The sequence below is a fragment of the Branchiostoma belcheri genome, unplaced genomic scaffold (assembly GCF_001625305.1).
Source record: "Branchiostoma belcheri isolate BF01 breed outbred unplaced genomic scaffold, Haploidv18h27 scaffold11, whole genome shotgun sequence".
NCBI lineage: Eukaryota > Metazoa > Chordata > Leptocardii > Amphioxiformes > Branchiostomatidae > Branchiostoma > Branchiostoma belcheri.
Window position 1 is genome coordinate 2,497,900 of NW_017802491.1, and position 23,759 is coordinate 2,521,658.

General features: G+C 42.5%; 3 protein-coding genes across 4 annotated transcripts; 2 read left to right on the forward strand and 1 right to left on the reverse strand.

Annotated features, from left to right (window-relative positions):
* Positions 1 to 2,484: 2,484 nt before the first annotated feature.
* LOC109484052 (cyclic AMP-dependent transcription factor ATF-5-like) lies at positions 2,485 to 5,640 on the forward strand. Its single transcript, XM_019787247.1, has 3 exons — positions 2,485 to 2,621; positions 3,305 to 3,631; positions 4,174 to 5,640. Exons 2-3 carry the CDS (start codon positions 3,433 to 3,435, stop codon positions 5,037 to 5,039), a joined length of 1,065 nt encoding a protein of 354 aa, XP_019642806.1. The 5' UTR covers positions 2,485 to 2,621; positions 3,305 to 3,432; the 3' UTR covers positions 5,040 to 5,640.
* A 1,503-nt stretch (positions 5,641 to 7,143) lies between these two features.
* On the reverse strand, positions 7,144 to 11,768 carry LOC109484058 (gamma-glutamyl hydrolase-like). Of its 2 annotated transcripts, XM_019787271.1 has the most exons (10): positions 11,601 to 11,768; positions 10,997 to 11,108; positions 10,606 to 10,656; positions 10,394 to 10,478; positions 10,009 to 10,150; positions 9,610 to 9,716; positions 9,195 to 9,288; positions 8,601 to 8,738; positions 8,213 to 8,339; positions 7,243 to 7,342 (listed from the first exon to the last, which is right to left on the reverse strand). In XM_019787271.1, the coding sequence occupies exons 1-9, from the start codon at positions 11,701 to 11,703 to the stop codon at positions 8,218 to 8,220; spliced, it is 954 nt and encodes a 317-aa protein (XP_019642830.1). In that variant the 5' UTR covers positions 11,704 to 11,768; the 3' UTR covers positions 7,243 to 7,342; positions 8,213 to 8,217. The 2 variants fall into 2 exon arrangements, with proteins under 2 accessions (XP_019642820.1, XP_019642830.1); XM_019787261.1 differs by lacking the exon at positions 8,213 to 8,339 and having other exon boundaries at positions 7,144 to 7,342.
* Positions 11,769 to 12,776: 1,008 nt separating this feature from the next.
* On the forward strand, positions 12,777 to 23,759 carry LOC109484002 (DNA excision repair protein ERCC-6-like). Its single transcript, XM_019787161.1, is given in 20 exon segments — positions 12,777 to 13,551; positions 13,774 to 13,859; positions 13,970 to 14,093; positions 14,332 to 14,431; positions 14,693 to 14,925; positions 14,927 to 15,335; positions 15,486 to 15,663; positions 16,045 to 16,179; positions 16,679 to 16,837; positions 17,216 to 17,351; positions 17,787 to 17,974; positions 18,306 to 18,465; positions 18,787 to 18,903; positions 19,049 to 19,144; positions 19,462 to 19,680; positions 20,023 to 20,133; positions 20,400 to 21,246; positions 21,432 to 21,557; positions 21,784 to 21,991; positions 22,381 to 23,759. Coding segments are annotated over 20 exon segments (4,866 nt in total). The 5' UTR covers positions 12,777 to 12,804; the 3' UTR covers positions 22,868 to 23,759.

Sequence of the window (23,759 nt, forward strand, 5' to 3'; positions counted from 1 at the left end):
ATAGCATCAAGTGTCCGTGATCATTTGCTGGCATTAGCTTGCCCTTGATCGCGATTGGTGATGGTTTGCCTTTTGCGATTTTTTATCCGTCCCTGTAGAGACTGCTAGCAATGGTCCATCCCAGAAACATACAGACATGATCAGACATTGAGACGTTAACAATCGTTGAACCAAGGAGGAGCCTGGAGTCAAGTCTTGTTAGCTTCAAGTCATGGGGTAGCTACCGTTTGAAGCGGACTAGAGCTACAAACAACACTATACTAGACTCCAGATTCAATATTCAGATCCACGTTAAACAGTGTGATTTACTTTGCTAGTTCACCATTTCATACCAGTAGCAGTCCGATAAAATGTAAATTCAAATTGTTCAGAGGCTGCATTGGGATTGGCTATCTAAACCAAGCATCGAAACAGTGTAGCCAGAAACATTGTGCTCCGATATCTATACCACGAGCCAGCGTCACTGCTCTCAAAACAGAAGTCTAGGGTTCGGCTTATTTGAGGCGATTTCTATCGGGCTCTCTTTTTTGGTACAAATGGATACTGCCTGCCTGGCCAGCAAAATACTAGTATCTGCTTGGAGATTAGCGTTACACACTCTCTCTCGCTGCCGAGTTAGTCGGGCGTCCCTGGGCGTGCCGCTAGTAGCTGGCACGGTACTGTGTCAATGACCGGTAGGACGTCAATCTCATAGCTGCTGCGATCGACCTGCAGCACATACAAGATAACGTTACGGTCTTCAAGCAGATGTTAGGAGGGCAGATTCAACGTATCTTTACCTCTCGCCCCATAAAAAAGGTACCCTTAAAACTTCCCTCCGCAAAACAGTGTTCGTGAGGAGTAGGCCCTGAAGTGAGTACTACTTAGCCTCGTGGATTTCAAGTTCTTTGATCAGCTGCCGTTGTATTGGTTGGGTCCGGAATACACAAGGGCTCTTCAGGATGAAAACTAGCCTCCATAAAAGGTCTCGTGGCCGGCATGTTTTTGTTGTGGCTTCGGAAGCGATCAGACTCTGTTAGGAATAACTGAAAACACCCCCTCCAAAAGTCCCCTATGCAAACTCAAGTACTAGTAAAGGCCGCTAAGCGGGACATAGCGCTACATGGCTTGTCCCTCCTATTTTCTCATTTCGCAGAGTAGATTTGGGAGACTCCTGTGAGTGTGAATTGTTGCTCTATCTGTTATAAGAGTTCCGTGTGGCTCTTAAGGCTAATGGCGAAGAGGACTGGCCAGTGAACGGGCGGCTAAAACTGCACTTGGACTACCCACGCACAATCGCGCGCGTGCGCACACGCACAAACACACGCACGTACGCACCCAAACTGGCATTCATATTTCTAGGCGCACAAAGAAGGGTACAGTACTTCTTATCTGTGAGGTACAGTTCCTTTGGTTCCTTCTATAATAGTTCAGTATAAACAAAAGAACTGAAAATGTGATAGATAATTGTAAAACAAAAGATTGTGAATTTTAGGACTCTTTAGTGAATTCAACAATACTTCGTCTGCCGAGGTTAACGCCATGCAACTTTCAATGGCGCACAAAGTTTATTTAATTCAAAGGTAATTTAAGTGTCCCCTACTTGAATGTCGTGATGCCATATGGTGCTTACACCATACATACAAGTACACACCAGGCTATTCACCTGTACCTGTGTGGCTCACCGCCTTTATTTGGGGATGACTCAATGTGTTCTGAAAGGCGCCTAGTCTGACATGGTTCACCTCTCCTTCGGCATTGTCATGCACATTCTGCACGGCAAAAATCGTGACTTGGCATTTTTAAATGCATTTGTAGACAATGAAGGAAAATATACGTTACGATGCCGACCAGGTACCAGAGGTGTATGGCGCCTGCCAACATCTTCAAACTCTTGTTTAATATAGTCATCTACTGTAAGGTTACTTCTATTCACGTTGTTACCTTTACTGATCACTGAATATCTCTAGTAAACTGTGGCCCTCTTCTGCTTTATGTAACGGAAAGAAGGACGACTTGTTGAGGTTACTGACCGATACTTTGTCCCAACGTTTCACGTGAACAAAGCAAACATACCCTCTAAAAACCTGGCCCAAGCTTATCCTCATATGTACTTTGGACCCTCACTTTCTCTCGGTGTCCGGCCCCGTCCACGTGGCTGGCGCCTTGCCTGACCAATCAGCTGCCAGCTCTCACATGATCCCAGCTGATGACGTCGGAGCCGTACAGACGGCTGATGCAACATCTGCCGCTGCACAACCCCGGTTCCGTTTGTCCTGGCGCACTATTGCCCACTGTACGAAAATTAGTTCTCATTCATAAAAATAATTTTAATAAATTTAGGGATAAAATCACCAGTTCATCAGTCAGACAATATTTTCTTTGCCTAAACATTGACTTAGAGTGTTGAAAAATATTCTTTCATACGGAATTTTATAATTATTGTACCTGTGGCGGAGGAATATACACGGTTCAAGAAGTGATGTGGAGTTGAAAACCCCGACCCTCCGTCTGGTCTACATTCTTCTCTCAATGCACAACCGACGAAGAAGTATATTCAGATTGCTCGGAAAATCCTTTCAGGATGGCCGTATAACAGGACCGCGGATTGCATTGGCAACCGCTGCACTTCACACCATGGAGTAAGTATTCACTTTTGCCAACATCTGTAGGTATTTAGTGTCGTAAATGATGTATTTTAGAGGGAGAGAGTTCGTAACAAGGTTATGTCGCAATACAATATGGTGGCCACCTCGACCAGACAGATCCGGTTTTGTTACTATTTGGCGCCCTTTTAATTATGCCAAATTTTTGGTCCAAATGTTGACAAAATGCCAGTAAAATGTATTTTCTAAGGCATCACATAATATGAAGATCTAGTTATGTAGCAGTTCTTGGTTGTGTGCGACAGCCTGGTGTTAAAATAAAAAGCCCGAATGGGTTGCCATCCGCTTGTCCAAGAAATAGGTTACTGCCTGGCGTGTTCGCACTTCCTTCTTCCCCCAGCATTTCTTGGAAGACTTATGTGAACGTGATTAAACTTCACTGCTTGTTTGAGTGACTCAAATGACGATACATTTTGTCAGTTATGTGTCTGTTGATGTTGTGGTAAAACTGTCAGCCTGATGTTTTATATAATATTTTGTGCCTTTGTGTATCGGGATGGTTTGGTAGCATATTTCATGGTGAGATCATCAGCTTATGGTGTGTCATAATGCAGTACACAAAAGGAAACTGGTTTGCGCGGCTTGGCGAAGGCATTTTGTTTACCATCATCGCAAAAGGTCATAAACTGATTTGTGCTGTTTGTTTTTTGTCCCCACAGTTCGCAAAATGGCTTCATCATACCAAGTATAATCTTGGCCCAAACGGAAACGGACTTCGACAGAACTGAGCTTGAACGTGAACCCGAACGTCAGCTTTTCTTCCCTGTATTCAGAATAAAAACGAGCGATGAGTCTGAGCATGAGCCTGTACAGCGACGAGCTGTCCCTGCTGAGCGGGGACCTGCTCCCCAACGACGTGTTCTCGCCGATCAAAGGTAGTGGCCAACCTGAAGCCACCGGGAGCAACACAGGAGCCACCGCGGGAGGCAGTCAACTCCAGCCCGTCGGCATCGATCTCACGGGCCCCTTGGAGCTGCCTCCTCTTGGTAAGTTCCATTAAAAATGTTTTTTTTTCTGCCAAATAGAATGTCACCGGCTGTTACCAACCATTTTGTCTATAAGCAGACCTTGGGACAGGAAGTGACGACTTGTTTTTCTCAGCGCCATTGTGCGAACAAACATGTTTTTCTCAAGGTTTTGAATCCTGATACGTCACGGTTCCCCAGGGGCTTGTTGAATTTCCCTGAGTCAGCTGTTTTCGGCTCCTTTCTGGTAAACAGATTCATCAAAATGCAAAGCCCCATTGGTCGCAGCTGACCTGTTTGAGAAAAACAGGTGATTAGCATGAAATGAAAGGGAATGACAGGGCTTCCCTATTGGTGCTATTTTTAGCCCTGTTGCTACCCAGCCCTACCTGAGCCCTTAATGGTTTTGTGTGATCTGATCACATCTGTTGGATGGCTCCTATAGGGACAATAGGCCTTGTTGGTAACAGACCAGAATTTGTCCCTTTTTTTTTTTATTTTATTTTTTAGCTGTTAGGATTATAAGATTGTACTAATGAAGTTTTTACTGTGTGTTAATGCAGGTGATGATCCTTTCCCTGAAGCGGATTGGATGACAGAATTCAACCTGTTGGAGTCTCTCATTGAGAAGACGGCACAGGACATGAACATGCCCAACCCGACAACCCTGTCGGACAGCATGTCTGCCATGTCCTCGGGCCCCTTCACCCTGGAGTCCACATTTGGCATGGACATGGTGGAGGAGAAGCCCCTGGCAGAGTTTGGGATCGGCAGCCCCCTCCTGGCCCCAGGGTCGAGCGAGCTGCTCCCTCTGCTGGCCAACGTGAAGGAAGAGCCCAGCCCGCTCCCGGCCCCCATGAGCTACTCCGACCTGACTCCAGTGGCCACCTCCCTGAGCGGAGCAGACTTCCTCACCACATCGGCAGTGTCCAGCACAGTGTCCACCCCTCCTGTGTCTGCGCCCTCCTCCCCAAGCCAGCACAGCTTTGCCTCCACTGAGCTGCTTGCAAAGCTTTTGGTTGGACCCACCAGTGAGCCTACCCCACCATCCAGCCCTGAGTCCTACCTGTCAACGCCCGCGTCAAGTCCCACTGGCCGCAAACGCCACGCTTCAAGTGTGTCTGATGTTTCGTCCGTCGGACAGCCAGAGGCCAAGAAGTCGCGCAGCCCGCGTACGAAGACCGCCGCTCGCACAGCAGCAGCAGGCTGCCCACGGCAGAAGAAAGAGAAGAAGCGGGACCAGAACAAGAACGCAGCTACGCGCTACCGTGAGAAGAAACGCTCAGAACAGCAAAACCTGCTCTCAGAGCACGAGGGTCTGGAAAAGCGCAACGCTGAGCTAAAGGAAAAGGTTGATCAAATGACGAGGGAAATAAAGTACCTCAAGGACCTCATGTCTGAGGTGTATGTCCTGAAGGGACAAATGTAGGAACAGAGTGAACAAGGACTGACTAATATACAAAAGGACTGAAAGCATTAGTAGACATGTGATACTCTGAAGAGTGGCTGTTGACACAATACTAAGTTTGCTTCAGCAGCTTTGTTATGCACTGTCCCTCTGACAGAAGACTTTTTGTTGGTCTTCAGTGTAGTGAAGTTACAAGAGAAGAACTTTGTTGTTTATAGCTTGATGTGCTTAAAACAGATGCACCTGTGTTTAAGTGGCCAGACATTAGTTTATCAGCCACACAGGTGATCCGGTGTGTTTCATTGTTATGTCATGAACTAGGGACCCAGTAGGGAAGTGTTTAAAAGTAAATTCCATATAAAGTCCTACTTATTCTGACTTAGTCTAAAGGTGAACTTATTTAAAGTGGGAAAGTTGTAGAAGCTGGTGGTGTCTTATTTTTGTATGCGTAAGCCGTAACCCCTCTTTTCCATTGTAAATAACATTCCAGTCAAAGAGCTGTCTGTGGTAAGCTGTACTTGATTTCCCTTTAGAAATGCTTATGATTCCTTTGATGTCTCCTCTGGTCCAACAGAAAGGACCTCTTCATTCACACACTTGAATAAATATCTGTAGATTGTAATTATGGCTCTTGTGTCATGAATAAAGATGCAAAGGTAGGGTTGAGCTGTAGTCATCAGTACAGATCTAGCTAGTAGTGCCCACATACCAATAATATTTTAGTGCAGAAACATGCATTCCTCTACAACTTGTGTATAACAGACAAGGTTTGGAAATTGGTTTTAGAACAAAATGAAGTGTCAATACAATTCTTGGCATTGGGTAAAGTTTGCAATGGATGATGTGGCCCTCTGCCCACCTGCTCCAAGATATAAACAAAGGGAAGTCTGCATACCCTCAGGCAGGACAGCCCAGCAATTAACTGGGTAAAAAGGAGTGTCCAGATGTACAATGTAAACAGTCTCCCATACATAACACAAACACTAAATTTTGTTCAATCCTAACGAAGTATTCCTCTGGTACACCGCAGAGGTGCCATACACTATAGACAGTTGTAGGCAGAATGGTTTGCCCTGAAAGAGACAGGCGTAACAGCCATATCTGATGGGGGGGGTATGGTACTTAAGATTGCACAGGTGTGTCCTATACCCACCAATTATGCGTTGTTTGATCCCAGCCCATCCCCTGGGTGTCCCTGCTGCTTGTGCTATCTACATGTGAATGTGTCTGGCTTCATTGCCTCTGGCATTCACCTGGATATTAACACCTGTTCCAAATTACGCACAATTATCAACGTCTTTACCTTTGCAAATGATGTGGCATTATTGTTACACAAATGAAAAAAAAAAGAATGACACAAGAAATCTTTTCATTACCAAAGTGCATTCTTTATAATAATCACCGCAAAGGACAATTGAATTCATGAAGATTTGCAAGATTGCGAATTGCAAGTCGTAGCAGCAATATGATATGAAATACTGTCACACAGATTGTTACAGGCTACCATAAAGATTACATGTAAATTTTGGTTAAAAAAAACAACCACAGTTTGCACAGCCATATAGATAGAATGCTAAGTTTTGCACTCTGCCAGCTGGACAATATGAGTTAAATGACATAAAACCCCAATTTTCTTGTCGCCATCAATGACATAGGATTCAAGTTCAGTCTAAAAAGTATTATTAGCACAGACGATGTATCTGTACCCCTAAATGTTCACCACTGCCAAAGTACAAAAATTCTGTAGTTAACGCATCATTTTTATCTGAAAGTTATCTGACAATTCCTGAGGTAGCATCCTGTTTTGGACAGTTAAGTCAGTCTTTTGAGACTGACTGACACACAGATTCATAACATCGGATATATAAGTACAATTTGCACGTTTCTATACACTGTTTTACAGTGCTGACAGTATTGCAGGTAATATGTTTTAATCACGTTGCGATCCGAATTGTGATTGTCCCTACGCAATTCAGCCAATGTTTTGGCTGCTATGTATGTGGCAACGGTTATTGAAATAAACCACTCATATATATATAAAAACATGGACTGAAGAATTAAAATCCTAAAATAGTGTCTTGCCTCTCATTATGTTCTTATTGCTTTAACGATCCTTACCTTTACCTTTAACACCCCTATGCCACCATATAATTCTATAACTTCCTTCATCCTGTAATAACCTTTAGATATAGATTCCTAATCAAAAAAGTAGCACTGCTCGAAGTGTGCCGTGTCTGTGTTCCCGGTGTACACAGGTGTGTAGTTGTAGATCAGAGCTGCTCTCTCTTCTTCTGGGCTGGGAAACTCATGCTGACTTCTCCTGGCTGGGGTCAAAAAGACAAAAAAGACTGATCAACATAAAGACAAAAGGTCTGTTATTTGAAGCTTTTTGTCATAGACACTTGAACTTGGACTAAAGGGTAGTTTCCTGATAAGATGTCTAAATGTACTGGTGTGCAACACCTGAAAACATACTTGAAGAGTTATTTGCTGCTCTGCGTGCCTGCAAAGCAGGTGTGTTATGCTGAAGGGCAGTTATGCTGGCTATGCAGATGCTGATACAGATTCATGAGAGTTGCAGCATTGGGTGCCAATTGGAAATGAAGAGGACAAAGTTATGAGTACATGTAGTTGTTTATCAAATTTGCATCATTTCCGTTCACAGATGCATGTGTCAACACAGAACAGCAAAACATATGTTAGCCTTGAAATGCCAGGTAGAGGAGGCTATGTAAAACAACAATCGAGTCACAATTGTCAACTAGAAAGGTAACATTTGCAAAGTAAATGCATAATGTTAACCTTCACATGGTCTAGCCCAACAAACTACTTCTCTGTTTGTATTTATGAGTCAAGCACATATCCTGTCCCTCCAACTGTCCTGCTACAAAATGTACCCCAACACCACGGGGTGTCTGCTACATCAGTTACCTTGGTCTGGTCCAGGTCATTGACTTTTTTGTTTGGAGAAGAAGTGGGGAAGAAGAAACTGAGCAAAAACATTATGTTTTCCTTCTGTAAAGGTAAACATAATGAAAGCCAGCTGGTAAATTAGAAACGCAGTGAGCCATCCAGACAGCAAAACCAGGACTCCAGGAAATGGGGCTGCAGGCTAGTAAGTCAGGTAGTGAGATAGTAGAAAGAAATAAGCCGAAGATGTTCATCTCTTCAGGCTGCTAAGGCAAGTCACACACCTCTTTCAGTCAAAGAAGTATGTCTGATCATTGATGCTGATGTTCCCGGTGTACACTGGCGGGTAGTTGTAGATCAGGGCATCAACTTCCTCTGCAGGGGTGGGGAACCTGTGGGTGCTTTTCCTGGCTATGGCAAAGCAGGGATATGGAAATTGTTATGCTCTCCTACAGTTAACTTTATGGATCAAAGGGACAGGTTAAGCAACTTCTCAGTCAATCATAGGAAATTGAAAGAATGAAAGTTGATCTTGGAATTATTGGCGAAAGATTTAGGAACTGAGGCAGCAAATGGAGGAAGACAGGTTTCATCGTAGCCTTCAACAGATACCGGGGGTAGTCACTTTTCATACTTTTATATCACACAGGAAAAAAGTAACTTTTAACCCACCTTCACTAATGAAGAAGTTTGCCATGGCTTGTGACACCCTGGTTGCAGCATCTGAATGTGTGATGTTCAGAAAAGAGCCAAATTCAAAGTTGTTCTTCTCTGGATGCCACTGGACGCCATAGACAGGATATTTGACAGCTGCAATAGAAACAACAAAAATTATATCGGCACTACTGGTGCACGCAGCAAAACCCGGGCCAGATGTCTGTCACCATGAGTTGTTATACATGAATTTATGACTGAAATAATTTTGTTAAATGTCAAGTCAGTTTATCAAAACTGACTGTTGATTACTGTCAGTCTTTAGATTAGTAATTCAAATTTTGAATACAAAAAGTTTATCAGTGATACTCTACCAGTAATAAAGTAACCCATTATTGTGGAATGTAGAATGCAACACTGTCAAACATAATGAAATTTTGAAACATGAAATCCAAAGGCTGTAATTTCCATACAGTTAAAAATTCAAATCCATACATCAAATACTACCTATTCTATAGCTGCATAAACACTATAGTATAATGTAAATTGTGGTTATCTATGATGTCCTCTATCTAGTGCTTTAGAACCAAAAGAAAACTCCCAAAACCATACCTTCCATGCTGGATACAAACTCCAAACCATTGTCATCAGTATTTGTTGACAGAATCTTGTAAAAGTTCTTCAACTTGGCATTATTTGTGACATTCTGAAACATGTATCAATATTAAGATTAATACTCTACTAAAAACTGATATCTCCATTGAGCTGCCTGCCAGATAGCAAAAAAGGAGTTGTCAAGAACTTTACTACGTTAATGTCTATCACTCTTGGACATGTAGCACGCCAACTACAAGATCAGATTAACATAAACAGTTTTTTGTTTCCCTTCAAAATAAATCATTGGTGTTAAAACCCAGGATCCTTTAGAAAGTCATAATAAATATTTTAAGTCTACCTTGTTACCTGCAAGACTTTTTTGGTCACCTTTAACATTTTTGACAAACTCTTCCAGCTTATTATAACTTACCTGAGGTGTGAGGCAGTACTGATGGAAGTTTGAAGTGAGAGGTAAAGTCGCCAAGTCTGTCAGGATGTCCACAGGAACCTTACCATACATCCTGCTGGACATGTAGTCTAGGGGAGAGAAAGGATCGACTTTAGCACAATCACACCCATCTATCCATCCACTAAAATACATTTGGTACTTTTGGTCCTATCATATCCTAATGTATTTTCATTAGAACCAGAGCAGATAATAAACAGACATTCTAATCATCTTTGGCATTCATACAAAGTACACACCTGAAGAAGGATGATGTTCCTTGATATTCAGAGCTACCAGTTAATTTATTCGTTCGTTCGTTTGTTCGTTCATTCATTCATTACCTGTTACACAATCCAGGCTATCTAAGGACCTTTAATATACCTGGGGTAAAGTTCAGTTTGTAAGATCTGTTTTCTGTTCCTTTGCAGTTGGCCAGCACATCCCTGCCACTGGTCAGGGCGGTCAGTTCCTCAAACCCCATACACGTCCCCCACACAGGGAAGTAATCTCCCTGGTCAAAGGCCTGAGGGTTAAGATGTGTCACTCAGTGAGATGTACAAAATATACCTGACCAGGGGATAAATTACACAGAGATCTAGAAAAGGAATGACAATATAGCATGTCTAAAAGTACCTTTGTTCTCATCAGTTAGAAAATTGCCCCTCACACTGCAAAATTACTAGTAGTTTCTTTTGCTACATTACAATGTGGAAGAGTGTCTTTACTTGCGTACAATGATGACGAGAAAAGGTAGTGTAAACCTCACCTTGAGAGCAAGATCATAAAATATCTTGGCTGACTTGGCATAGCCAGAAGTGAACATGTCAACAGCGCCCCCTGGGTATAGCACTCTGAACAACAGGAAGAAATGCTGCGTCACTAGTGGTCAATACAACAAGCTATAGTGAATGACTGGCAAGAACTTGCACCATTCGATACTGCTTTATGATTACACACTGTCATGACTTTTCTACTTACCCATTTAAGGAGTTGAAGAGCTTGGTGTATTCAGCTGTTGACAAGTCAACCCTGAGGACAGTAAATGGTGTCAATGTATTGTAGACAAAGGAGTAACATGTTGCTGTAACAAGCATACATATAAGTTACATGTATTTAGATATCTCCGAGCAGATTCGGGGGGGGGGGGACTCTATATTGGCTGCCTGGAACCATTGGCCACCTGTAACCATTAGCTGCCTGTAGGCAAATGACATATCAAAGGTGGCCAATTTGTTATCAGTGGAAAGACCAGTACCTGCATAGATACATCAACTCAACTCATGTCACTTATTTGACCATATGCTGCCATACTACAGGTACATGATATTTAGTGGACTTAACAGACAACATTTGACATTAAGAAGCAAACCTGATTGGCACCACTCGTGCACCTGCACTCTCCAAGTACTTGATATAGGAAGCTGGGATGTAGGTTTTCCCAAACTTTGCTTTTGCTCCATATGCAGCCTGTGCAAGTACACCTGCAGAGGAAGCAAAAATCTAATAAAACATGAAAGCAAAGTAATGAGGCACCTGTTGCAATCACATGAGTGTTTGAGGAAGGGGAACAATTCCAACAATTAATACATGGATGACATGTAGCGACTCCGGAATTGGACGCTTTGTTGGCTGTCTTTATAAATTGCCTATAATTATAAAGAGAGCCAACAAAGCGCCCGATTTTAGAGTCGCTACCAATAGGTTACATGTGTTTTTATACTTATACTATTAAACAGTAACAGTTTGTCACTAGTGAAAATCTTATTGAAAGGCACGGTCTGCATCTCGCACCTGGAAAAAATGGTCTTATTGACAGGCAGCAAAAAAAAGCTCATTTACAGAGAAAAAGTCTCTATTTTTTTTTCTTTTGGGGGCAATAGCCTCTGGCTACGTACAATTAGCATGCAAAATGCATGACACTGCAAAATGAAGAGCAGTACAAAGGAAGAAGCTTGCAACTCTGCCGCACTCACCAATGATCGGCCTGTCATTTACTTCAGGTGCGTCCCGTACTGAGAAACCTTGCCCTGCACCAAAAGTAACGAAAATCAGGCTCAACAAAACAAGGTTCGCCATGATCACGCGGAGCTGGTGTTTACATGTAGGGCAGCAAAATGCTTCTTCCGTTTCCTGTGATCAGCTATCCGGCCTGGTTCAACCAGCGCATTCTTTTTTGTGCCTGTATAACCCATTTTTGACGAAGTTGATTAAAAGAATTAGAGCAAAATTTGTGCAAGCAAAATGCTTTTGTTTTTTTAGAATTTGAGTTTGACTTCTTTAAAACTAATATTTCTTTTGTATAAGCGGATATGCAGTACCACGCTATTGTTCAGGCAGAATGTATTCTACCATAGACACCTATCCGGAGTAATGATGGTGGACAGGCGGCAGCCGACAGGAGTTGCCACAAAAACGTTGGAGATTCCTTGTATTTTCCTGTGGTTCTGGTGAGTAAAACCTTTCCTATTTATCATTCACAAGTCTATGTGTCATCAGGATCGATTAGGAAGAGGCAGGGTCAGGTAGATTCCCGACAAGATGCTTTATACCAACAATACTCGGGCAGAAACCTTGCGTAATCGTGTGCAATTTGCTTGTATAACCGGTTATGCGAAGCCATCCCAGGACAGTCACTTCCATGGACACGGTTCCACAAACACGGTTCCACAAACACAGGTTTTCGTCTCCTATTTATATATAGAAGCTGTTGGTCGAAACCGTTGCCTTCCCAGATTAAAGTTTGTGTTGATTTCATTTTGATTCCTAGATGTAACGGTACTATACTGATCTTTAGTTTACATAATCGCTAATTATGAAATCAACATTGGACAGCAGGAGGCATTTTGCTGCAGTTGCATATTGAACTATTAAACAACAACTACTCACAAATAGAATATGAATTATGTATAATTTCTAACGTAACAACTTACTAGCAAGATATGGTAACTTGCAGTTTTTGGTGAAGACTTGAATACAATATTGTTGTCAAGATATGTGTTGTTGTTATTTGTGATTTCTAAACCCAAAGAATTAGAGTACTTACAGTATAAGCTCACCCTACTACCTAAACAAGACTGTATACTATGGCCCATGACCTTTTGTATACAGGTAAATTTTAAATGTCCTGACCTTGTGTTTACTTCTTGTGTCATACATGTAGGTTCTAGCCTGAGTGAAATGGAGACTCCACTAGAAGACATGCCTCCTGTGTTCCAGACAGGAGTGGAACAACAAGAACAACTCAACATGGAGGCTGCCAGCAATGTCATGGATGGCCTTGGTTCTTTGAACACTTTTCAGGTCCCACAACCTCAAATGCCACTACAGGGTAATCTGGGACTGGGCAACAGCAATGATGTGGATGGACATCTCAGCGGTTTTCACAACCTGCAATTTCAAATGTCAGGACAGGGTGATCTGGGACTAGGTAACAGTACTGCCATGCATGATGGCTTTGGTTCATTAAACAGTTTTTACAACCCACAGCTTCATATGTTAGGACAGGGCAATGTGTATCTGGGACCAGGTAATAACCTGCCACTGGAACAACCCATGTCTTCTACTGTGTCCTCAGACTACCCTGGTATCACTGCTGCTCTTACTGGGATGCCCATGACTGATTCTAGTCAAACACCAATGATGCAAATAATACCAAAGTTAGAACCTGTAGATGGAGCAAGTAACTTCACTTTGGAAACAGTAAACAGTAATGAAGCTCTAGATGATGATGCCAAAGCAGCGTTAGAGCTGGCTGAAGCCCTGAGCAAGGGTATAACCACAGGAAAGCCATCAGGCCCGTCCATGTTTAGTATAGACACCAGTCAGATCCAGGCGGTGGCTCCCCAGGACCAGGCCTCGGAGCTGCAGGGGCTGGGGGTGGATGTGTACAACCAGGAGACGCTGGAACATGGCATCATGTGTCAGGTAGGGAGACACATACAGTACTTTACTTAAGTTTAGCTTGGACTTATACAAGTGGGCTTGCTTGATCTGTACTGTGGACATTTCACTTGTGTTGTAACCAGTGCTGCATTGAGATTTACATTGTCAATTTTGGAACATATAATGATAAACATTGTCAATTTTGGAACATATAATGATATATAAGATGCATATGTATAGACCAGTTGCCCTCTGTTGTACCAGGTGGACTTGGCTGTGCAGGCAGAGATGGAACAGAAAAGAAAGGCCTCAGCTGAAAGAGAACTCAAGAATGTCTTAGATGACATCAGGTGGGACCTACAATTATAGTATTCTTAAATATGCCTGTAGCAACCCTTCATGCAATACATTTATCTGGTTTTGTCTACCAAATTTGAATGGAGTTGGTTGTATGATGCAGGTCAGTGAAACAGGAGGTGACTCGGATGGACAGGGCCATCTCAGGTCTGCCTGCTTCCTTTGGGCTGAACAACAGGGATGTACAGAGGAGGGTGGACAGCATCAAGAGACAGAAGGAAAACAAGGTGAACTCACTTACAAGTCACACAATAGATTCATTTTGTAGTTTCTATATCCTACCTCTCATAAATCATTTGAAAGGACAGACAACATAAAATGCACTGGTGTCATAAAATGACAATATGATTTGAAGTGGATAAATATAGTCTAAAGACTGGGAAAAATGAAGAAAATATGAAAGGAAATATTGAAAACCCAACAGGATACTTTCCAGGCATTGATGAGTTGATGTGTTTATTCCAGCTGAAGCAGTTGAAGAAGCTCCGAGCCAAACACAAGAAGCTGATGAACATCCTGGGAGGGGACACTGATGAGCCTGATGTGGAGGAGGAGGAGGAACCTGGTACTTCAGACTGTTGTCTTTCTTAATGTGTTTTAGAAGAACACTTTCTTCCTGTGCTATTCAGGCCTATCTTGAGTATTCAGTAAATTGTCCACTTTTGTTCCTCTGATATTCAATCATTAAGAATTCAAATCATACCCACAGTTAAAAGTCCCAACTCTTTGACATGCATGCAACAATACTAACCCTATTACTAGGCAAGGAGTGTAGACATGTCTGCATATATGTCTTTGTTGAGGTTTGGTGTTTTCTTCTCCGCAGACCCAACAGATAATGTATCAGCTCTGGAAGGCCTGATGTCAGGTGCTAATAAGCAGGAGACTGAGAGGGAACGTCTGATCAGGACGGGACAGATCACTCCTTTTGACCCCACTCCTGCCACAGCTGACGCTGCCAAGCCTCGAGGACCAAAGAAAATTGTGACAGACGTCATGTCAGACTTTGAGAAGTACCTTGCTAAACAAGACCAACTGTCAAAGCAAAAGAAAAAAATAGGTCAAGCAGAAGCAAGTCAAGACAAAAAGAAGAAATGACAGTGAGGACCCAGAGACACCTACTAAGAAAAACAAGACATCTAAGAAGATGTCAAATAATGAAAAAGGCAGAAGGAGACAGTCTTTGTCAGCATCAGAAGGCTCTGCTGATAGTCCCACATTAGTAAAGTCAAAATCTGCACCTCCAAAACTGAAGAGGGAATCACCAGATATGTGGAATGACTCTTCCAACAGTTCCTCTCCCCGTATCAGGAAAGGCAATAGTCCCAGGCTGGGTGGAAGGATACGGAACAGTGATGACAGTGATGTGTCAGGTGGTGGTTGGTCAGACAGTGATGATGAGTATGTGCCTTCCAAGCAAGAGATGAAGGACTCCTGGTTAGACGATGTGGACATCAGAGACTTATCTGGTGAGACTTAGCTTGCTTAGATGGTGCAAGTAACTCCAGATATCAATAAAGTCATTGTTACCATGCTAAATTCTGCAAAGTGAACCATTTTCAGGCATTCATAGCATGTGACAAACTTTTGTGTTTAAAACAGGACTTTTTTGTCCACAGATGATGCATCTGAGAAGAAGAAAGCAGTGAAGAGGAAGTCCAAGCACAACATGGACTACAGCGGCCTGGCCGGCCCCCATGACTCCAGTGGGGAGGATGAGGAGGAAGAAAAGCAGAAGAAATCTCAGCACAGGTGCAGGGATGATGGCAACCTCAGGTACTTCCACAAGAGACTCAGGTGGGTTTGTTTTATAGATAGAGCCTTATTCATACAAGGAGTAGTAGGCCATGTTTGGTACACGTAGATGTAACAAGCACCACTCTCTTATTTGAAATACAAAACAAGTACACTACATGTATCTGTGTGTTTTCTTATGTGAATAAATAGGAAGACAATACTGTACAATGAACACTAAAAGACTGCTAAGAAAAGGCCAAATTAGTAATAAAGATTGATATGCAGTATGTTAGCAAGGAAGGTTAAACTGTTTTTGGCATTGATCCATGGAGGCCACTAGTACCCCAGGAACATGTGTATCAGGTAGCTATATTTTATTGCAACAACTTCCGAAGCTTTACTTGTTTTATTTATGAAGTATCGTTGTTGTTTGTTGTCCAGGCAAAATCACAAGGAGAAGCTACGACAGAAGCAGGTGCGTCAGGAAGCTGGTGAGGACAGTGAGAGTGAGGCGTCAGATGTGGAGATGGACGGGGGATTCAAACTGCCAGGGGAGACATGGAACAAACTCTACAAGTACGGGGTAGACATAGAGATAGTTTCAAGTGGTAAATCTTCTCTTTGATAGGACTTGGGTAGTAGACTGTACAGGTATACATGGGGTATAAAAAATTAAGGCTTTTACAGAATGTCTTTATAAGTGTCAATACACTTATTTTGTGCACATGTGGAATTTTCCTACTCTCCAAGCAGAGGTTGTGGGGGAATGATCGTTACATTTTTATATATGGCTGTTTCTTTTTGTCCTGACCCCCACCGTCGGTGGCCGCGGACCTTCTCTGGCTAATGGATACTGCCTGGCCAATTTGATACTGTCTTTTTGCCACCGAGAGGGATCTGCTTATAGGTTAGAATTTTCCAAGAAAAGATAAATGCCATAGCTAATGCATTGGAGCTACTAGGTACTTAATGTTGAGCTTCATGTAGACTGTTGATGAATCTCTGTTTCGGATGCATGTCATCAATGACAGTAAAGGTATGTAAGGTTCTGTCTTTTTGTTCTGTCCTGTGGCAGGTACCAGCAGACAGGAGTGAGGTGGTTGTGGGAGCTGCACAGTCAGCAGGCAGGAGGCATCATGGGAGATGAGATGGGGCTGGGGAAGACTATCCAAGCCATCGTGTTTCTGTACGGCCTGCACTACGGCAAGGTCAGGAACAGGGGCATCATGACCAAGTAAGTCGTCACATACACTAGAGCAATGTTCCTCCTGCTAAAAATTTTGATGATATTGTAACAGTTGTAACTCATTTTTATGCACCTGTTTTTGTTTTGTAAGTAGGAAGATCTTTTTGCCAGTGCCCTTGTTATCTGTGACAGTGTTATACCAGTGTTTGCAATAGTTCCACACATAATGTGAGAAGTCCATATACATGTACAAATGTATGTACATGTATTATTGTACAGGTATAAATGCTACACATGTTCTCATGTATTGTTGTATGTAGGATGTAGGTCCCAGTTCAGATTGTTGCCCCTGTGACAGTGTTATAGCGGTATTTGTGATAGTTCCATGTGTATTGATGTTTCTAACCTGTATGTATTGTTGTACAGGTATATAGGTCTGGGCCCGGTGATGATTGTTGCCCCTGTGACAGTGTTACATCAGTGGGTTCGTGAGTTCCACACCTGGTTCCCCCGTGTGAGAGTGGCCATACTGCACGAGTCAGGCACCTTCACCACATCAAAGGTAACTAGCATCTACCATGTTTTCAGAAGTAGCTGGGAAGAGTAGAAATTGGCCAAATAGACAGATAAAATGCCAGGGCAGTTGGTCTTTGGGAGTGGCAAACTGTAACCTAGGCCAACTCCCCTGGCATGTTTTCTATCTATTTGGCCAATTTCTATTCTTTCCAGCCACTTCCTGAAACCTGTTAGAGGCTACAAGGTAACCTCACAGTCTTACAAAAATAAGGGTCCTCATAAGATTACTAATATTTACTCATAATGTTGACTTTAATCACTTACGTTATGTGATACACTGTACAATGGTGTTCTATCACTTTTGATGAAATAACTGACCAGCATTATTTTGAATACAAGATCTCCATGGATAACTGCAAACTTGCTGTACTATCAATATTTCTCAAAGCTAACTCAAGTGCTGTGTGAACTGTCTGATCAGGACCGGTTGATCCGTGAGATTGCCCGAGACCGTGGTGTGCTGGTGACATCCTATCAGGAGGTGAACCTGAGACAGGACTCCCTCCTGCACTACGACTGGCACTATGTCATCCTGGACGAGGGACACAAGATCAGGAACCCTGACGCTAAAGTCACACTGGCTTGTAAACAGTTCAGAACTCCTCACAGGTAAGACACTGGCCTGTTAACAGTTCAGAACATCTCACAGGTACAAACAAGTAGTTTATCATTGGAGCAGTATTTCTAATACTGGTCCAATAATAAACAAAACCATTGACTCTCTTGAAAATCTCTTTTTTAGAAGACTAGTACTCAATTAGTAGGGATGTGCTGGACATTTGCAGTCATGCATATAAGTTATCACTGTCTGTGCTGATATGGATGTGCTTTGAACATCTTGAATGTTGATATTTTGTGACATCTGAAATCCCACATTATTAGTTCTAAGTTATTAGACACATTACCAGTGAGACTCATGACTACAATGCTTTGTTCCCAGGATCATCCTGTCAGGGTCTCCCATGCAGAATAACCTGCGTGAGCTGTGGTCTCTGTGTGACTTTGTGTTCCCTGGCAAACTGGGGACACTGCCAGTGTTCATGGAGCAGTTCTCAGTTCCCATCACTCAGGGAGGATATGCTAACGCCACACCTGTACAGGTAACATCAACATCTGTGGTACTTGAAGATGTAATTCTAGTTCTGCTTTTATGAAAACATTTCAGAGTTCATGGTAACTTGTATGGTCATTTTTAGCTGACAAGATGATAGATTCAAGTGCACAAAGCATGCTTGTTTGAATAAAACACACCCGAATTTTGTACCTATTCCCTACTATTGACTTGTACAGACAACGTTGTATCAGCAGTTAAAGTTGAAAATTATGACATGTTCAGGAAAGTAATAAACTATGTAAAGTATTGTAATAAAATGGTATTTGCAGTTTGTTCTTATGGAGTTACTTAATTCTGCCATCTTCAGGTCCAGACAGCCTACAAGTGTGCCTGTGTGCTGAGGGACACCATCAACCCTTACCTGCTCAGGAGGATGAAGAATGATGTCAAGATGAACCTCAATCTGCCCAACAAGAGTGAACAGGTACAATGTATTCTTGTGTTATTCGTAGGCCCACAAATGCAGATCATTACTGTATGTATGATGATAATAAGCAATGCTATTTGTGTTGTTGGGTCTTCTCAGGTCTATTTGGACTAATGCCTGACATATTCACTATCCCTCTCAGGTGCTTTTCTGCAGAATAACTGAGGAACAGAAGGAGGCATACAAGGACTACCTGGGGTCCAGGGAATGCCAGCAGATATTGGATGGCCAGTATCAGGTGCAAGGAATTCCATACCTTGATATAAAATTAACATGTGTCAAAATGAATCTTTATTGGTTTGGATAGAAATTATTGTGGTGTCTTTTAAAAAATGCATCATGCACATGCGTCAAATAGTCACATTTTTGTTATATAAATAAATCAAGTAGCTAGCTGGACAAATCCTCTGAAGAGTCAGATCCAGACATTTTAGAGAGTATTTACTACTGAAACTGAAAATGAGTAGTAAACACAAGTGTAACTTGTATACAGATGAGTTACTGAAGGAAATCACATCTTGACTTACTTCCACATCTTCTACTCGTCTACTGTAGGTGTTTGCAGGCCTGATAACCCTGAGGAAGATCTGTAACCATCCCGACCTTGTGACGGGAGGCCCACGGATCATGGTGGGGACGGATGAGAGCACCCTGACTAAGGACCAGCACTACGGGTACTGGAAGCGCTCGGGGAAGATGATTGTTGTCAACACCCTGCTGAAGATGTGGCACAAACAGGGCCACAGGGTCCTGCTCTTCTCTCAGAGCAAACAGGTGGGGCAACAATCACACTATCACATTCAACAAAAAGACTTTATGACTAGTTTCATTACTTAATAGTTTATTACTTTTTGTCAAAGCTTTGTCTAATTTTCCACTATGTAGGGCAGTATCTGAATGAAAGCTCATCTGTGTTGGTAAGATCTAACACAAAAGGGAACTGGCCTTGAATTTTTAGTCAAACTTTTCAACCTTTATCAGATGGATGATACACTGTGCTGAGTTTCCAAAAGCCGTAGGGCAGTGTGTATAAAGATTGAGATCTATCTTAATGTGCGTAGGCTGGATTACTCTATTGTGATGTTGAAGGACTTTACCTGCTTTCCTCCCTGCCAGATGCTGGACCTGATGGAGGAGTTTGTTCAGGACCAGAACTACACCTACATGAGGATGGATGGAACAACCACCATCTCATCCAGACAACCTAAAATCACCAAGTTTAACAAGGTACACGTCTACTTCTGTTGTATAGGATTACTTGATGTCTGTGGGTCTAGTTTACAACATTCTCTGATCACTTGTACATAGCAGACCAAATCATTTTCATCTGTCTCTATTTGAAGTCTGATATTGTGTAACTGTATACTATGGTTGGATGGGAAGCAATAGAAAGCTTTCCTTCTATGGATTGATGTTTAGATATTATGTTAGGAACCTATGCTTTGCGAGCTGTTTGAATTAACCTTGCATTTGAATTACTAATGTCTCTGCAGGACACCTCCATTTTTGTATTCCTGCTGACCACGCGAGTCGGTGGCCTTGGGGTCAACCTTACCGGAGCCAACCGCGTCATCATCTTTGACCCTGACTGGAACCCGAGCACGGACATGCAGGCGCGGGAGAGGGCCTGGCGCATCGGCCAGAACCAGGACGTCACCATCTACCGCCTGCTCACCACCGGCACCATCGAGGAGAAGATTTACCACCGGCAGATCTTCAAACAGTTCCTGACCAACCGGGTTCTCAAGGACCCCCGGCAGCGGCGGTTCTTCAAGTCCAACGACATGTACGAGCTGTTCACCCTGACCTGCGACGACAACAAGGAAGGCACCGAGACGGGCGCCATCTTTGCCGGCACAGGGTCAGAGGTCAAAGTTGACACAAGAAAGGTGAAGATTGCAGAGAAAGTGGCAAAGCCTGATGGGAAGTTGCTGCCCAGAAGGAAAGAGAAAACAGCTGAGAAAAGGTCGTCGCCAGACAGCCCCAAGGACAAGGCAACAGTCAGCAGACTCCTGGCAAAATGGAAGCTGGGAAATTCCACCTTGAACTCAGTAATGAAGAAAGTGTCAGCAAATGGTGAGGAATCTGGCAGCAGTCCTGTCTGCAATGGAGATGAACCAAGTGAAAGCAACAGCAAAGAGCAGAGGAGTAATGGTGACAACAAGACATTAACTCAGGAAACTCAGGAATTGAACCAAGTAACTACCTCACAGAGCAACATTCCAGAGAAATCTACCATCGTTGCCAAGTTGGTAACTGGTGCATCAACTCGTGCATGCAAACCATCAACATCACATGAGCGGGGAAAGAAACTAAAGAAAAAGAAGAGGAAGGATGCAGGTAGGTACAGTTTATAGACCAATTGTTGTGGCAAAACAAAACAAAACTTCATTCATTGGTGAAATCTTTATATCTTACTATGGCTTTGTCTTAAGTTTTAAACTTTAAGCAGTCGTTTCTTTAATTTATTATGTATTCAAGTTGGTATAGACAAGTCCTGATTTAGTTATAAATTTCCTATTCAGCTTTGGAAGGAGAGAGGATACAATACCTCGCCCGTCATTCTGCTTATCGGTCATCAGCTCAAGAGGAGGAGGCTTCACACAAGGCTACTGAGGACTATGTCTTAAAGAAACTCTTCAAGAAGTCAGGTTAGGGGCAGTTTCATTTAACTTTATTGAAATTTGATTGTGCTTTCATGTAAATTTGATTGGAACTTATTGAAATCTTTCCACTTGTACTGGTATATGTCATTTGATTAAGAGTCTTTTCAAAGATCTGATCGGGCACAAACTGAACAGAAAGATTTTTATAGTTTATTTTATGTGCTCCCTTTGTGATGTGTGGAAACATCATTAATGCAGATGTTTGTTTCAGGAGTTCACAGTGCCCTGCAGCACGACAAGATCATGATGTCCTCCAACCCAGACTACCTGCTGGTGGAGGGGGAGGCTGACCGGGTGGCCAAGGAGGCGGCCAGGACCCTGAAGCGGACAAGACAGCAGTGTCTGGGGGCCTCGTCAGGTGTGCCCACCTGGACAGGCCGACACGGTGGCTCAGGGGCGCCTCCTGGTGTCAAACAAAGGTAAGTGCAGATTCATCATCATCCACTGTATTCTGCATCTGCAGTCATACAAAAACGTCCTGCAGCTACATTTAGTCTTTCTTTATCTCTTTCCACTGTGTCTTCTGTCTCACGAGCTCCCTTAGCTTTTAGAGTTTCTTTTCTGTTGTGGGACGGCCTAGCAGTCTGTGCTTCATATTTCCTTTCAGCATACTAAGCAGATTGACGCAGTGTCTTTGCAAGCTTTATATCTGCTTGAGCATAGGAAGTGCAGATTAACTGAGTGTAAACATCAAATTCTGCACTTTATAGCCAGTTGTATGTTTTATTTTGGCATGTTAAGATCTGTAGATTATTCATTTCTTTCATCGTTGATGAAGTTGTTCTGATAACCTGTTCTGTCACTACAGACCAAGGTTTGGTAAGAAGAAAACCTCAGCTGCAGCAGGTGCCTGTGGAACTGGAAAGCCAGAGGCCAAGGCTGCAAAGTTTGTCATCCCAAAGAAGAAGCACTTCAGCGGCCACGTGGCTGGTACAAAATCTGCTTCAGAAGACGTCTCCTCAGAAAGCCTCCTCAATCAGATGCGCCTTCGGAATCACATGAAACTGTCGCTGGAGGCGGGCAACGACAGCGGTGACGAGGATAACAGCCCAGAAGCACCGACAGCGCCTGTTGGGTCCGAGTATGACGAGATGATTGTGGAAATTAGAAACTATATCGCGTTCCAGGCAAGCCATGATGGACAGGCTACCACTGATGAGCTGCTGAATGAGTTCAAGGGGAAGCTAGGGACCAATAAGAATGTTGTGTTCCGTTCCATGCTGAATCGAATCTGTACCTTCCACAGAGGTCCAGCTGGGGACGGTGTTTGGACACTCAAACCAGACTTCAGATAATACTGACTGAGATCACTGCCATTTAGGTTTAGAAATGTCCCATTTAGAAGATTCTATTGTCTATTCTAATTTTAAAAAGTCATATGTGCAAGGTAGATTGATAGTATTTCAAATGCCCTTTCCTAATCATGAAACAACACAAACAGATCTATGTCTGAAAAGCAGTCAACAGCAGGGGAGGTTCAAGGAAAGTATCAACATGCAATATAGCCAAGACATTACTTCATCTACCTGTTTTATATTACACTAGTTGCTGTCTCAGTCTGTCTAAGCTGGCAGAATAGCTATAAACTGGCATGTAAGATGGAAGGAGTTTCACACTAGAAGGACTGTGATGTAGATTTCTGTAAAAGATTAAAAAAAATATTTTGTCAAACTTTTCAAAGGACCTTCTTACTGATTATCTTTTAACTCCTTTTTTTTTACACAGTTTCATAATCATATCAACTGTTTTCATACTGACATCACCAGAAATCTCTGTAAAGTGGATATTAATGTTTATAAAAATAATATTTATGATGCATCATACTTGGTTGCAATTCAAGAACATCTGAAAATCCTTTGAATGCATTGATGATATTAACATCACTTTTGAATAAAAAGCATTATTCAGTATTGAAAGGAATTGTGATGTGATGTGTAACGTTACATTTTTAATGTATACACCAGTATGGACTGTGAAAAGATATAGCTGCAATAGAAGAAGGTTTGTAACAATACTTCATCCACAGTGTTTGGTACAGAAAATTCTTTTCAAAATGATACTGTGAATGGTCATTATGATAGACGACATCATCTTTGACACATTTGATATCTAGTATCATGTCTCATGCTCAAATATGCAATATACCTGATGACTTTGACTTCATCTTTGACTTATCACTATTGGCTA